Below are 15478 nucleotides of genomic sequence, written 5' to 3'. Positions count from 1 at the left end.
GTGTTTTTATATATGTATTCTAAACTTTCAATTTCTTATTTATTCTTGATAAGTTAGATATTTACAATTATTCTTACTTTTTTAATATTTAATAAGACATAAATTAGAAATTCCAAGATTTTCAGAAACAATATATAAATAAAGAATTTCAAATTTTGTTAATTTCTTATTGAAATATCTTCTAGTTAACAAATATTTAAAACAAAAAAAGAAAACAATCCTTGAAAAATTTAATTTGAATTAATAATAATAATAAATTTCACAATTTCCCAAATAAGAATGCTCTTAAGTATCTTATTCGATGAATCTTAAATTCTACATTTACTTTTTATTCGACAAAAACGTAAATATCTTATTTATTACAAATAAATTAGAATTACAAAATTTCATATTAAACATAAAGAAAAAAAAGAAGAAAAGAAAAGAAAAGAAAAGAGAAAGAAAAAAGGCAGAAAAAGAAAAATTATCTTTAAAATAAAATTAAATAAGAAATCTTCAAGATTTCTCAAATAATAAATCCAAATTATCGAAAGAAGAAATAACAAATTTGTCGAACAATACACGAACAAACATACATATACATATATACAGATACCATTGAACGTAGAAATTCCACTAAGAAAATTAAAAAATTGTTATTTAAATCCTTCCTCTAATCCTTCATAAATTCTACAATTCTTACTTACTTCTTAATCGACTGAGATTTCTAAATTTCTGATTCGTCGTTCATACGTACAAAAAACAAAAAAAAAATAACAAAAAAAAAATAACAAAAAAAAAAGAAAGAAAAGAATTCTTAACGGAAAAGTAAAGAAAAGAAAAGAAAAGAAAAGAAAAGAAAAGAAAAACGATTTCTTACGGAATTTAAAACGAATACAACGATACGTTTAATATCCGATAGGTTACTCTAACGTTTCTCTCGAATTCAATCGAACGTTTCTCGTGCGAATAGATTTATATATATGTACTACGAATACACCAGGAACAGTCTTAACGCACGACTAGACGATAAAACGGAAAATCGTTTGGTGTTGATAACGTTCACGGTCGCTCACGTATACGTCATTTCCATAGTAACATTCGAATTAGACGAGATCGCGCGCCAACGACGTTGTTAGAAGAGCCGGCAACGTCGCACGAGGCGCAACAAGTCGCTCCTGTCAAGGCGGAAGGAAAAGTGCGATCGAGCGACCTTACCTCCTCGTTCTTTATGGTGGCCAGAGTGTTCACGTACTCCTTGAATCGATTTCGTGCTTCCACTGCAAAAGTAAAAGGTTCGTCGTTTTATATGTTTCTCTCAAAGAACGAGAAAAAGAGAGAAAGAACAAAAAAGAAAGAGAAAGAGAGAGAAGGAAAAAGAATAGAATAGAAAGAGATGGAGATAGAGATAGAGTGAGAGAGAGAGAGAGAGAGAGAGAGATAAAAATAAAAAGAAACAAAAGTCTTCTCTAGGGGACATTGTAAGAGTACCGACAAAAACAATACACACACATATAACGATAGATGTACACAGAACACGTACACATTCACATACATATATACATACACACGATTTATCTATGTAGTACGCGTCACATGGACGTACTCACGCGAGGTCAGGCACGAAAATGAACACACACACACATGGACGCAAGAGAACTCGTCGCTAATATCGATCGCTAAGTAATTACGTTTTTTAAACTCACCTCTCGTTTCCGGATCGGTTAAAAATTTTTTAAAGTACTTCACGACATCGTGATTACGCGCCGTTCCACCGTTTTCCAATAGATATTTCCGAATCTCGTCGAGAGACAATTCACTGGGCGTCGCCATCTTGCTCACTGCTGTGACTGCTCTCGTTACTACAGCGCCTCTCTCGGCTGTTTTGGAAGCTCGTTACCGTCGGTAAAGCTAACCAATTCTCTTGAATATTTTCTTACGTGTGTTCGTGAACACATATTGTATACTTAACTGTATTCTCTCTATCGCATGTACAACGTAGAATAAAGGCGTCTCTTCGTATAATATGGATCTGAGTTCCTACAATGTAAGTTTGATATCTTTTAAAAATAATTTTGATTAAGATATATAGAAAAATTAAAGTATCTTTGTACGACGATGAAGATCTAATTTTTTAAATATAAATGTTATTTCTTATATATGATATAATATAATCGTATCATTGTCATTATCATAACCTAATAATACAATATCGTATATATTATATTGTATATATAAATTTTGTAGGTTATAAACGTTAATTTAGAAAATCTTTGTAAATGTTTTTCTTTTGAATTTTTAAAGTATTATATATTATAGGTATACTTTATTCTTAGTGTTATTTATTAATCGAAATATTATAAAGAGCGTGAAATAAAAATATGTATTAACATTAGTTCATTCTTAATACGATCACGAATCTCTTTCGAATTATTTTTCTAATTTTTTCAAACGGAATATTAAATCTCTTACGTGCTTATCAATTTTCTTTGATATTCAATTAAATAATAACAGATAATAATAATATAATAATAATCTTTATTTACTTATTTTCTTTTTCTTTTTTTATAAATTTTTCTCTTTTTACAATTTTTCTTTTCTTAAACAATTAATACTTAACAATAATAATTTTATCATTAACTTCATTATTTTATAATTTTATTATTCTTAATATTTTATTAAAACAAATTTCGTATCAAAACATAATTCAGATATTAGTTAAAATTTATTTCGATAAAATTAAGATTTCAACATCGTCGATAAGAAAGAACGAAATTTTAATAACGTAGAAATATATACATTTGAATTATAATAATTATACTAATACGAAAGGTGTTAGGATCGATTCGTTATTAATAATTCCAAAGAATTTGCAAAATTGCGAGGATGGAAAATGTCGGATAAGAAATAAGTAGAACCTAACGATTTGTTCTACAAGTTGATTTACAAAACATTCTCGCATGTAACGATCGATTTACTCGACTATGTACTATGTACTCTTTATTTTATGTATAATTTTCTTTACACGTCGATCGTAAAGACAACGTGCTCCTTTTAGAATCGTTTAAATTTATTATCGTAATTTTACATGAAATATTTCCACGTCTCGATTTTTACTCGAACGTTCCTTTTTTTCTTTCTTTTTTTTTTTTCTTTACTTTTATGTCTGATAAAATTTCATTGAAGTAAGATAATTTAATACGATAGAAGTAGAAATAATTTTACAAATTTTGTTAACGTTTCATCGTGCACGTACTTACAAATATCGTATGTAATATTTAATTTGATTTTTGAAATATTTACAAATTTTATTTACGTTTCATCTCATTTAATCTTATTTTCTTTTATTTTTGTAATTTTTTTCCTTTTTTTTTGTTATTTCTATTTCTTACAAACAAATGTATTGTTTGGTGAATTACGACGATATTAAGAATGATTTTACAACGAATTATATCGTATATAATATCGATCTTCAATATATATTTCTTGGAGTTCATCTTTGTTTCATATTTTCTCGCTTTTACTTGTTTATATTATTTATTATATTATTTCTTTTTATTTTAATTTATATTATAATTATTTATATATACTATAATATATATAACATATGTATTATTTATATAATAATAATCTCTTTCTATCATGTATATACTTGATTTATATATAGAAATTTAACTATTTTATTTAACCATTAAGTTATCTCAAATGCAACAATATAATATCCATAGATAGATTTATAATTCCCTAAAAAAAATTAATTGTAAATTCTTTATTAATATTATATATATATACACATTATTATTATATTATTTACATATACAAATTATATATAATACAAAAATTATAAATAACATATATATTAAATAATACATATTAATAAATACATATTAGTATCATTTATGAATAATATAAATAAACAATTTTAAACGATTATATTATAAAATGAATAATACAATAATCATTTATAATATATATATATATATATTTATATAATAATAATACAAAAGAAAAATTATACAACATATATATAATATAACGATAAAAATCATTTAATTAATTTGTTGAAACTATACATTTAAAAACAAAAATATTCTCAATACGTTTTTAACAAAGAAGACACGACGATAGCGACAACGATGTCGATGAACGTATTCACCGTCGGCGCTAATGCGAATAACCGCGTTTCGTCGGCATAAAGGATTAAACGCAACGTTTTATACGATGCGACGCGCATTAAACGCGAGCCTCGAAAACACGACGTTCCCAAATCCGTTTAACGTTCACTTTTCACGACGGCTTTACGATCGAGAATCGAGGCACAGGAACCTTTGAAAACGAACGAGTAAAAAACGAAACGTATTTAAGTATTATTTTCAATATAAAATCGATGAATTTCACGTGTATATATATATATATGTATATATTTATATTTTATTATTTATTATCGATGATATTCCTTGAACTCATATATATATTTTTATTAACAATGTTATTACATATTAGATATTAGTTTATATTAAAAGTTTATTTTTGATATTTATTCAGTAATTTAGTAAGATATTAAGTAATTAAGAAAGTAATTTTATTTATTATTAAGTATAAATAATATTATTATTTATTAAGCTAGTAATTTATTAAGTAAGTAATAAGAATGAAATTTTTATATATATGTATATATATATTTATATATATTTTTGTCAAACGAATGATCAGATATGTTATAGATTTTTCTATATCGGACTAACACTAATTTTTATATTGTTTTCTCTTTTTGCGAATTATTAATCGAATTTCTCGTATAACGAAATAGAAATTCTCATTACATGAATGATCTCCCATGATCTCCTATATATATATATATATATATATATATATATATATATATATATATATATATATATATATAATTATATTTTTGTTTTTTCTTTTTTTTCCCATTAAGATTATTTCTTCAGTAACACCTACAAAATTTTATTTCATAAAATAAGAGTGTCCCGTTAATCGTGAAACGTTCAGATTTTACAATTCGTCTCACAATTTATCCATATTTTTTTTATACAGAAAGAATCACTTTTCTTTAATATCATTTCTTGAAAATTGTTAATAAAACTTTTCGTATAAAGAAACAGAAGTTCTCGCTACATCAATGATTACACGATCTTTCGCAATTTATCGTATTCTTTTAATCTAACAAAAAAAAAAAAAAAGAAAAATTATTTTTCACACTACTTCCATTGAAACACGAAGCCAATTTTACTTCACTTACAAACATACATTACATCATTCACAATTTATTATATTTTTTTATATAACAAATAACATTAATTTTTTTTTTTTATATAATCCGTTCAAAAGTATGAAAAGAGATAGAGAAAGAAAAAGAAAGAGAGAAAAAGAAAAAGAAAAAGAAATAAAAGAATTCTTAAAGAATTTCATAAAATCGATCGTATTTCTCTTTATAGCCAAATTTCTAATCGCAAAATATTATAATTGCATAATACTGAATAATCATAGACGATCGCGCAATCTCTAATCGCAAACGATCTTACATTTCATTATTAAACCTTTTCTACAACTGACAAAACACATTATTTAATTCTCGCGAATCGCGAATAAAATAAAAATAAGAAAAAAGAAAAAAGAAAAGAAAACAAAAAAAACAGAAACGAAAAAAGAAGAAAGATGAAATATTTCTTAAATAATCACGAGTCGTGGTAATCATGAGTCGTAAAAAAAAAATATATATATATATATAAGAAAATAAATTTATCGTTAATATCGTTGCTTCATAAATATTAATATAAAATTTTCTATCAGAGAAAAAAAAATAGAGAGAAAGAGAGAGAAAGAGAGAGAGAGAGACAAAGATAGAAACAGAAAGAAAGAGAGAGAGAGAGAGAGAGAGAGAGAGAAGAATTCTTGTTATAAGAAAGATCACGTGGTATTCTCACAGGCACAATCTTAGATTCTTATTACAATGGCTCGTTATTAAGTAAACGACCTTACTAATCACCGTAGATGTGTAGAAATACATGTAAAATGAGGCGTTAGGGTAGTAGAAAGAACGAACGTAGATGCGTGCAGCACGCACGCCAAAATGCACTTGTGTGCGTGCTCGTCGACAGGAAGCAACGCGGTACCTTTGTAATTAAAGCCATTTTATCGTCGATATTCTAATGAAACGGCGAGTAATGATCGACTACGGACTGCAACCGATCATTGGAACTATTCTTGCACGAATACGACCTGCGCTTCTAATTTTCCATTTTTAACATGGTCGAGTATGTAAGTAAGTCAAGTATGTAAGTAAAGTGTATCTTCTTTTTTCGTTTCGGTGAGTTTGTTAAATATTTGACGATATATTAATTAATCATTATTAATCATACTTGCGAATATTTTCTCTTTTGTTTTGTTTCGTTGTTATTTGTATAAAGTAGAATGGCAAAAATTGCTCTTCAAAGAATTATTTTATGTTCGAGAAATTATTTATAATTTTTTGGTTTATTGATTTAATAAGTTGATATATGTTTTATTATTTGTTTAGAAAATTTAATAGAGAGAAAGAGAGAGAGAGAGAGAGAGAGAGAGAATTATTTATTGACTCAAAAAGTATTCGTATTTTGTTGAAATTTAATTAAGTTGTAATTGATACGAATATGTTTTATTATTTATAGAAGAAAAAAAGAAAGTCTAATAGAATTGTGTAATGTCACAGATGGTATTTATAGTTTGTTGAAACGCAATTTTTTTCGTTGGAAGGTTCACGCACGTTTTTTTATTTATAAAGGAAAAAAAGGAAAGAAAGAAAAAAATGAAACAATATTATGTAACGTCAGAGAGAATATTTGTATTTTGTTGAAAGTCAATTACGTTGAAAAATTTGACACATGTTTTATCATTTATCAAAAAACAAAAAAAAGGAAAAAAGTAGATAAAATGTAATAGAATCATGTAGTGTCATAGATAGTATTTATACTTCGTTAAAACACAATTTTACGTTGGTATGGATTAAAGGAAGATTATTATTAACTTTTTATGAGAAATATACATATATATATATATATATATATATATATATATATATAAGAAATTATTAATAATAAATATAAACAAAAAAATGTATAGAATGTATCATAGATTAAATTTTGTAATGGTTATAAGTATCTTAGAAAAAATTACATGCAATAGATGTCAACTTTTGTCTTTTCTTTTTTTTTTTATTTTTATTTAGTTTATAGCAATTTAATAATACGATTTTATTCTATATTCGTATATCTTTATACAAGTAAATTTATACACACACACACACACACACACACACACACACACACATATATATATATATATATTTACATACACATTATAATTATTATAAAATTTAAAGGAACTTTTATAGAATATATTATATTTAATCGTTCTTTATTCATGAATCAATCTAACATAATTGCAAAAAATTATTGAAAGCAAAAAATCATTACAAATCGATGGTCTTATTTCGCATAATATTTGATACACGAAATCGTGAAACAATACTTTTTAGTACATTTTTAACACATTTTTTCTTACAAATACATATCAACATATAACACAACAAATTTTATATATATATATAAAATATTTTTTCTCTTTTATTACTATAACTTCTAACATAGAAGATATATTCAACTATCCCTTAAATTCACAATCAATTCACAATCGAATACCGACATAACACACTAGTGGCTTCCTATCACCTAAAAAAAAAAAAAAAAAGAGAGAGAAAGAAAGAAGAAAAAAGAAATCGTCAAAATCGTTGAACTCAATAACTGCAGTAACAAATAAAAATAAAAATAAAAAAAAAAGAGAGAGAGAGAAAGAAAGAAGAAAGAAAAACCCATTTAGAAAATACCGAACATCGCGTCGCGTTGCTCGTAGCGAAAATATTACGCGAAGTTAGAAGTTATTTGTCATTTTCTAAAGAGAAAGGTTCAGAGGTCAGGATATAAACGGGAGATACGAGAAAAAGAAAAAAGAAAAAAGAAAAAAAAAAAGAAAAAGGAAAAACCTAAAAAGAACGAATAACGAAGCAAACAAACAAACAAACAAACAAGCAAGCAAACAAAAAAAGAAAGAAAAAAAAAAGAGAGAAATAAAAAAAGAACGAAAAGAACGAAAAAAGAAAAAACGACGAATAAAGAAACAAAGAAACAAAGAAAGAAAGAAAGAAAGAAAAGAAGAAGAAAAAAAGAAAGAAAAAGGATGAGAGAAGAGAGAAAGAAGAGGAAAGGTGGATTTCGCGTTGGAATTTTCGCGACGACAGATCGTCGGAGCGGTAGATCACAGGCGTTATAGAGCTTCCCACTAACTTGGTGACTAAGAGAAGAGACGAAGGACCATGGTGCAGTGGCCTTTAGCTCTCGAGAAGAATCTTTTACGTATGCACGAGGAGCATAAGCATAACGCTGAGAAACATGGGTAGATGATATCATGGATGCACCTACCAGGACCATGGAGCGTCGACGCGACCCTTTGTCCTCCTCCTCCTCCCCCTCCTCCTCCTCCTCCTCCTCCTCCTCCTGCTTCTTCTTCTTCTTCTTCTTCTTCTTCTTCTTCTTCTTCTTCACGTTCGTTTCTTGGTCAAGCTCGTATCTTTTCGACCCAAAAGGGCGTCTTCTTCTTCTTTGACCTGACCTCCGTAAAAACGCACTTTCCTCGCGTGAATTCATCATTTTAATCTTTCATATCATCTACTGGATTGACCTATGGAATTATTTTCTTACTTTCCTTTCCTTTTCTTTTTTTTTTTTTTTATTTCTCGTCGAGTTGTCGTTGTTCTTCTTTACTTATTTATTCTAAAGAGAAATGCTTGTTGAGTTTGTGAGTGATTCATTCATCAATTATTAGGACAATATTGAAATCTATTTTAGTATATTTATTATCGTTTCGAATTGTAACTCGGTGATTTTTATGATACTTATTTCGTGTTAACGTTGTTCAAAATATTCTTGAAAATGTGATACTTGTTGATCCGTGGATTAATTATTTCAAATAACGTTACAGTATTTTTATCTATTATTAAATTTTGTTGATCTAATAATTATTGAAAATTGTATAATTTTCAATATATTTCATGTTACTTTATTTCTTATCGTTTGAAAATTCTTATAGAATTGTTATTTCATGGTTATTACATGTAATAAGAGTTATTCTCTATCAACAATGTTCAAAGTATGATCGATAACGATTAACTTGTCGATCGATCACATTAGTTAACGTTACAATGTAATTTTTATGTGAATATATATTTTTCTACATTTCCTCGATGCAAAATTTAAAATATTTTATATCCTACATCACTTTGTAAAAGTTTTTAAAACACTGTACCTTAATATTTAAAATAGTTTCTGTTACATATTATGAGAATTATCTTGTAACAGTGTTATAATAATAATAATTTCATTTCTAATCTCATTTATCGATTTCGAATTTATTAAAGATTTGTTAGATTAATTAATATCATAAGTATAACTTCTAAAGAAAGAGAATCAATAAGATATCGATCGTTGCAAATATTTGACAAATCTACGATAATAATTTATGTAATAATTTAATACGCAGTAATAAACAAATGATAACATAAATTATTGCAAATCAATTTAAAATAATTTCTGATAATTTCATAATAAAAGAACAAAAAAAAAGAAAAGAAAAGAAAAGAAAAGAAAAGAAAAGAAAGAGAGAACAGATCGTACCTCGACACTTTACAATTAATTCACTATCACAGTTAATTCACTATCACATTTTATAACATATTAATAAACACACTATTTACAACACAATCGTCCATATAAATTTTGTTCGTCGAACAGATCGTTCGTTTAAATTTCTTAAATCCCATAACGTGAGATTAACTCCGTCCAATCGAATTAATCAATTGTAATCAACCATAGACATTATTAAACCCTTCGTTCTCACCTTAATAACTCATATAAGCCTACTTTTTATTTGCATAAAAATTTCTTTCTTTCTTTCTTTCTTTCTTTCTTTCTTTCCATTTCAAAATAAATAAAAAAAATTCCTAATTATGAACGAGCAAAAAAAATCGATCTCTACTGTCGATAATAAAGTCAACGATAATAAATTCGATTATGGGTACAATTGACACACGACTTAGAAAACGATCGTTTACCCCGTATAAAGAGAAAGAGACCCTCTGCCAAGAAGCATTGACGTTGTTGATTGTAGAAGTAAAGACTGTCGGTAGAAATATATATATATATATATATATATATATATATATATATATATATATTCATCCATAATTGGAGCGATTGTACGCACGACGATCGACGATCGTGATATAAAATACGCCGTATAAAGACGGCACTTTGGTGGGCTTCTTTGGCCGCTTTTTAGTCGGTGTACCTCTGGTGGTCTCGTTAGAACGACACTGGGAGGTCCGGAAGAGAAAGAGAGAGAGAGAGAAAGAGATAGAAAGAGAGAGAGAGAGAGAGAGAGAGAGAGAGAGAGAGAGAGAGAAACGGCAATAACGCGAAGGTTTTACTTCTTACCGATGGTACCTGAAAAACTCGTGTGCTTCTTGGAAAACGATTCTACCGTATACATATATATATATATGTGTGTATGCGTGTATGTGTATGTATGTATAGAGTTCATTCTTATACCATTAGATTCGCTTAGATCGTAGGTAGATAGACAGATAAGATTTTGTCGTAGACCAATAACACATTTGATCGAGTGTAAACGCAAAGAAAAGTACTTAGTTACTTAAATAAAGTGAATGAGTATATTAAGACGAACGTTTCAGTTTACATTTCGACTTAATAACCAAAGTCATACGTGTTTCTTAGATAACGATGAAAGAGGAAGGATATTTGCACGAGGGAAGTACCACCTTTGCGGTTAACTGAAAAAACGGAAAGAAAGAAAAAAATGCAGAGAGATAGAGAAAGAGAAAGAGAGAGAGAGAGAGAGAGAGAGAGAGAGAAAGATATGAAGAGAAAAAGAAAGAGAAAGAAGGACGAAGGACGACAGGAAAAGGGTCGAGGAGAGACGTTCAACGTTTCGCGTCCGCAGGTTAAGTTATGGTCCCTAATGAGTCGAGGGGGACTAAAAGCGCGAGTAGAGCTCGCTCGATCCTCGCTCCAGTGAAAGAAGCGAGCTACGAAGAAGGGCCCTATCGGTTCGTTCAATCTATCCAGGACTACCGTTTACTACCACGGCGCCCTTTAAAGTCACAGCCACCACAGGTGCTCCTGTACCCGTATATGCTCGTTTCTACGTACACTTCAGAAGAGAACCAACGGGAAAATATATAAACGAAAGAAAGAGAGAGAGAGAGAGAGACAAAAAGAGAGAAAAATAAAAAATATATATATAAAGAGAGAGAGAGAGAGAGAGAAAGTACTTATTCTTAAAGAGTGTTTGTCTTTCTCACAACTTCAAAGTCATACGAAGATAATTCCTAGACTTAAAGACTTGGAAAAAATTTGTCGATCGAGACGAACGAACGATGAAGAAAGAATAAGAAAGAAAAGGGAAGGAAAGAAAAAGATAGGAAGAAAGGACGGAAGGAAGGAAACGAAGGGATGTACAGGCATTACATATTATCATGCTTGGACTCGTATGTATGTAGGTAGAAGGACTTTAGGTGTACGCGTGCTCTCATGTCCAGGACCCGTGCACGAGTCACAAAGCGGCTCGTCGTCAGTGCACACAAAGTCGAGGACTCGATCAACACTTCATGTCAGAGCGTTTATCTATAAACGGTCGGTAGGTATACTTCGAGATCAATAATGAGAGACAGAGAGATCAGAGACATTGACGGAGAGAGACAAAGAGAGAGAGAGAGAGAGAGAGAGAGAGAGAGAGAGAGAGAGATGGCCAACAAACGTTCGTCCTTGTAACATCGAAGAAAAAAAAAAAATCTCATAATATTTTCAAGTCGTATACACCTCGACTAAACTTTCCAACGTATTGAATAGATACTTAAACACACACACGCGCACGCACACACACACACACACACACACACACAGATATATATTATATATTTATACGTCTAATACGATAGATATAGAAATTAGATGATTCTCGAGAGGCGAACGTTTCGGATCACGACAATTTGGACGAGGCAGGAGTTACGTGACTCGATCAATCGTCGTTGCCGTCGGCACGGATCCGTCCGTCCCGTGCTATTTCAGAGTCTGCCAGAGTGCGATAATAGCGAATGCCGTCGCCGAGTGGCGAGTATCAACGGCACTTTGAGCCAGATATACGAGTCGAAGCGAGTGACGCGTCCGATCCAATGCAATCGTCGTCATTCGATAGAAATAAAACATTAAAAACGGATACTGATCGAAATCGAACGTAAAACAAAACGATACGAGAGAAACGAGAAACGAAATGCAAAAAAAGAGAGAAAAAAGAAACATGAAAACAAGAAATTTGAAAAAAAGTGATAATAATAAATGAATGAACGAACGAACGAACGAACGAACGAACGAATTGATTGATCGATCGATTAAAAACAAAATAAAAATTATAAAAAAAGAGAGACATGCAGGAGGTAGGTAAATCAAAGGTTTTTGTTGTGCCGATGAAAAAAAGAAAAAAAAAGAAGAAAAAAGGGAAAGAAGAAAAAAGAAAAAAGGGACGAAGAGGAGGAGTAAGTACATACATGTAAAACGTTGAAAATTGTCGCGTGCGAACTCGAGAAATGAAAGTATTGCTATCAACGTATCGTGTTGCTGTCAGTAACGACGCATTAGCGCATTCATATCGCATTCCGAGGCTACCCTTCGATCCATGCTCTTAACACGCGCCAGCCAGTATTCATCTATGTATGTATAAATGTGTGTATGTGTGTGTGTGTGTGTATGTGGATACATACGTATGTTATGGGTAGATGCACGTGTCGCGTCGATATGGACGATAGAAACGTATGCGATCGAAAATGTCCGCTTCGAAAATCGCGATAAACATTTCTATTTACTTTCTATCTTCGGATATTAGTCGTTTAGATGTTCTTCTTTATCGTTCTTACGCATACCTACATATATAAATAGGAATTTCAAAGTGATTTCTTTATTGGCTGCGAATATCGTAAAAATGGAAATTTGAAAGATTATAAAATATGTGTGTGTGTGTGTGTGTGAATATATATATTTTTCTTTTTTATTAAATATTAGTAATCGTTAATAATTTATTTTTATTAGATACTATTTATTTATTTATTAAATATATTTTTGTTTATTAAGTATTAATAATCATTAATAAGATTAAATATTATTTATCGTTTAGGATTGATCAAATGACGTTAATAGGATATTTATGTACTTTTAAGATCTTAGATTTTATTACACGTAGTTACAGTATGATTTAGTAAATATTGATAATTACGTTAATGTACTTTGAGAATCTTATTGTAATACGTTTATAATAATGATAATAATGTAAAGTTTGTATGTAAAACATTGAGATATCAATGTTTAGTCAATTTATATGTTTTCAATCAATACATAGCATTATACATTTATTATTATATTCATAACATTATATATATATTATTACATTAGCATTATACTATATATTTGTAACCAATATATAGCACGTTTATTAAATATATACAAATATATTTAATATATTCGAATAATCGTATTGGTCGTACGTATAATTAAAAATCTATACGTAACAAAAATCATTACGCTCATAATCAAAATCTTGAATGTATTTTTAAAACAAAGTTATATGGATATTTAAAAAATTTTTTGTAAGATAGAAAAAGAGAGACAAACAGAGAGAGAGAGAGAGAGATGGGATGAAATTTCGAGTACAATATGTTATACGAAATGGGAAGAAAAGATAGATAGAAAAAGACGGCTAGAGAATTTTTCGTAAAATAAAAAAAAAAGAGAGAGAGAGAAAGAGAAACAATTTGTAAAGTTCAAAAACAAAAGGACTGAGAGTTCGAACAGAAATGTAGTGCCTTGCGAAAGGATGAATAGAGAAAAATAGAAAGAAACAGATAGATAGAGAATTTTTCGTAAAATAGGAAAAAGAGAAAGAGAGAGAGAGAGAGAGAGAGACAGGTTAAGATTTCGGGTACGCACTATGTGTCACGCAGAAATAAAAGAAGAAAAAGATAGAAAAAGATGGCTAGAGAATTCTTCATAGAATAGAAAAAGAGCGATAGAGAGAGATAGATTGCAGAGTTTGGGTAGAAACGAAGAGACAGGTTGCAGAGTTTAGGTACAAACAAAGAGTCAGGTTGAGAGTTCGGACAGAGACGATGTACCATGTAAAAGGAAAAGAAAGGAGAAAGATAGAAGGAGATGGTTAGAAAAGTTTTTGTAAGATAAAAAAAGACGGAGAGAGAGAGAGAGAGAGAGAGAGAGAAAGATAAGTTGAGATTTCGAACACGCGTGAAAATAAGAAAAGAGAAATATAAAGAGAGACGGTTTAGAAAATTTTTCGTATAATAGAAAAAAAGATAGAAAGAGAGAGAGAGAGAGAGAGAGAGGGAGCTTGAGATTTCGTACACGTGTGAAAATAAGAAAAGAGACGGTTAGAAAATTGTTCGTAAAATAAAAAAACGAGAAATAGATAGAGACAGATTGAGATTTCGAGCACGCTTGAAAATAAGAAAAGAGAAATATAGAAATAGCCGGTTAAGAAAATTTTTCGTAAAACAAAAAAAAAAAAAAGAAAAAGACAGGAAAACAAAAAGTGAGAGAAATAAGAAAGGTTGCAAAGTTCGAGCACGCGTGAATATAAAGAAGCAAAAAGATAGAAACAGAAAGTTAGATAATTTTTCATAGAATAGAAAAAGACAGAGAGAGAGAGAGAGAGAGAGAGAAAGAGAGAAAGAGAGAGAGAAGACAGGTTGCAGAGTACGGATACGTACGAAAAAAAAAAGAGAAAAAAAGAGAAGAAAGACGTTCTAGGGTCATTGGGTTGGCTCGTCGTTCGTCGAAAGGGCGTTGCGTCGCATCCACCTTTTCTCGTTTCCCCCATACACGACGTCAGAGCGTCGATAGAGACCGATTACCTCTATGTGTGGGAGACTTTCTGAAAGAAAGAGAAAGAAAGAGAGAGAAAGAGAAAGAGAGAGAGAGAGAGGATGTACGAGGGCCGCCCACGTTGCTCAGACTCTTCATCAGGTTTATTCACTTCTACCTACATACATATATATATATATATATATATATATCTTTCTCTCTCTCTTTTTCTCTCTCTTTGTCTCTGTCTATCTGTCTATCTCTCTCTTTCGTCGAGCTCTTGAATTATCTTACTTCAGATATCATCTGAAGAATCTCATTCTTATACAGAGATAATTATTATAACAAGTAGATCAATTTCATGATCTACCTAAGTTTTTTAAGTATTCTTTAAACTCGTTCTTAGAGATAATTGTTTTTGCTAAAAAATTAAATAGGATATTTGAAAGTAATAGAAGGGTATTATCGTTTGAATTTTGTGGTTAATATATTGTATAGGG

The 15478-nt window shown here is 29.6% G+C and overlaps 1 protein-coding gene across 12 annotated transcripts in view; it reads right to left on the bottom strand.

Annotated features, from left to right (window-relative positions):
- The window catches only part of LOC127071081 (uncharacterized), a 152938-nt gene extending 151086 nt beyond the window's left edge, over positions 1–1852 (bottom strand). For 6 of the 12 annotated variants that reach the window (XM_051009949.1, XM_051009952.1, XM_051009951.1 and 3 more), the window contains exons 1-2: positions 1686–1852; positions 1198–1259 (exon numbers count right to left, since the gene is read on the bottom strand). In XM_051009949.1, the coding sequence (XP_050865906.1) occupies positions 1198–1259; positions 1686–1812 (189 nt within the window). In that variant the 5' untranslated portion in view covers positions 1813–1852. The remainder of the gene's footprint in view (positions 1–1197; positions 1260–1685) is intronic. The other 6 variants (XM_051009955.1, XM_051009956.1, XM_051009954.1 and 3 more) reach the window with 1 other exon arrangement.
- Between the last annotated feature and the right edge of the window lie 13626 nt (positions 1853–15478).

This window comes from Vespula vulgaris, chromosome 20, assembly GCF_905475345.1.
Source record: "Vespula vulgaris chromosome 20, iyVesVulg1.1, whole genome shotgun sequence".
NCBI lineage: Eukaryota > Metazoa > Arthropoda > Insecta > Hymenoptera > Vespidae > Vespula > Vespula vulgaris.
This window is presented reverse-complemented; position numbering and strand designations above follow the sequence as displayed.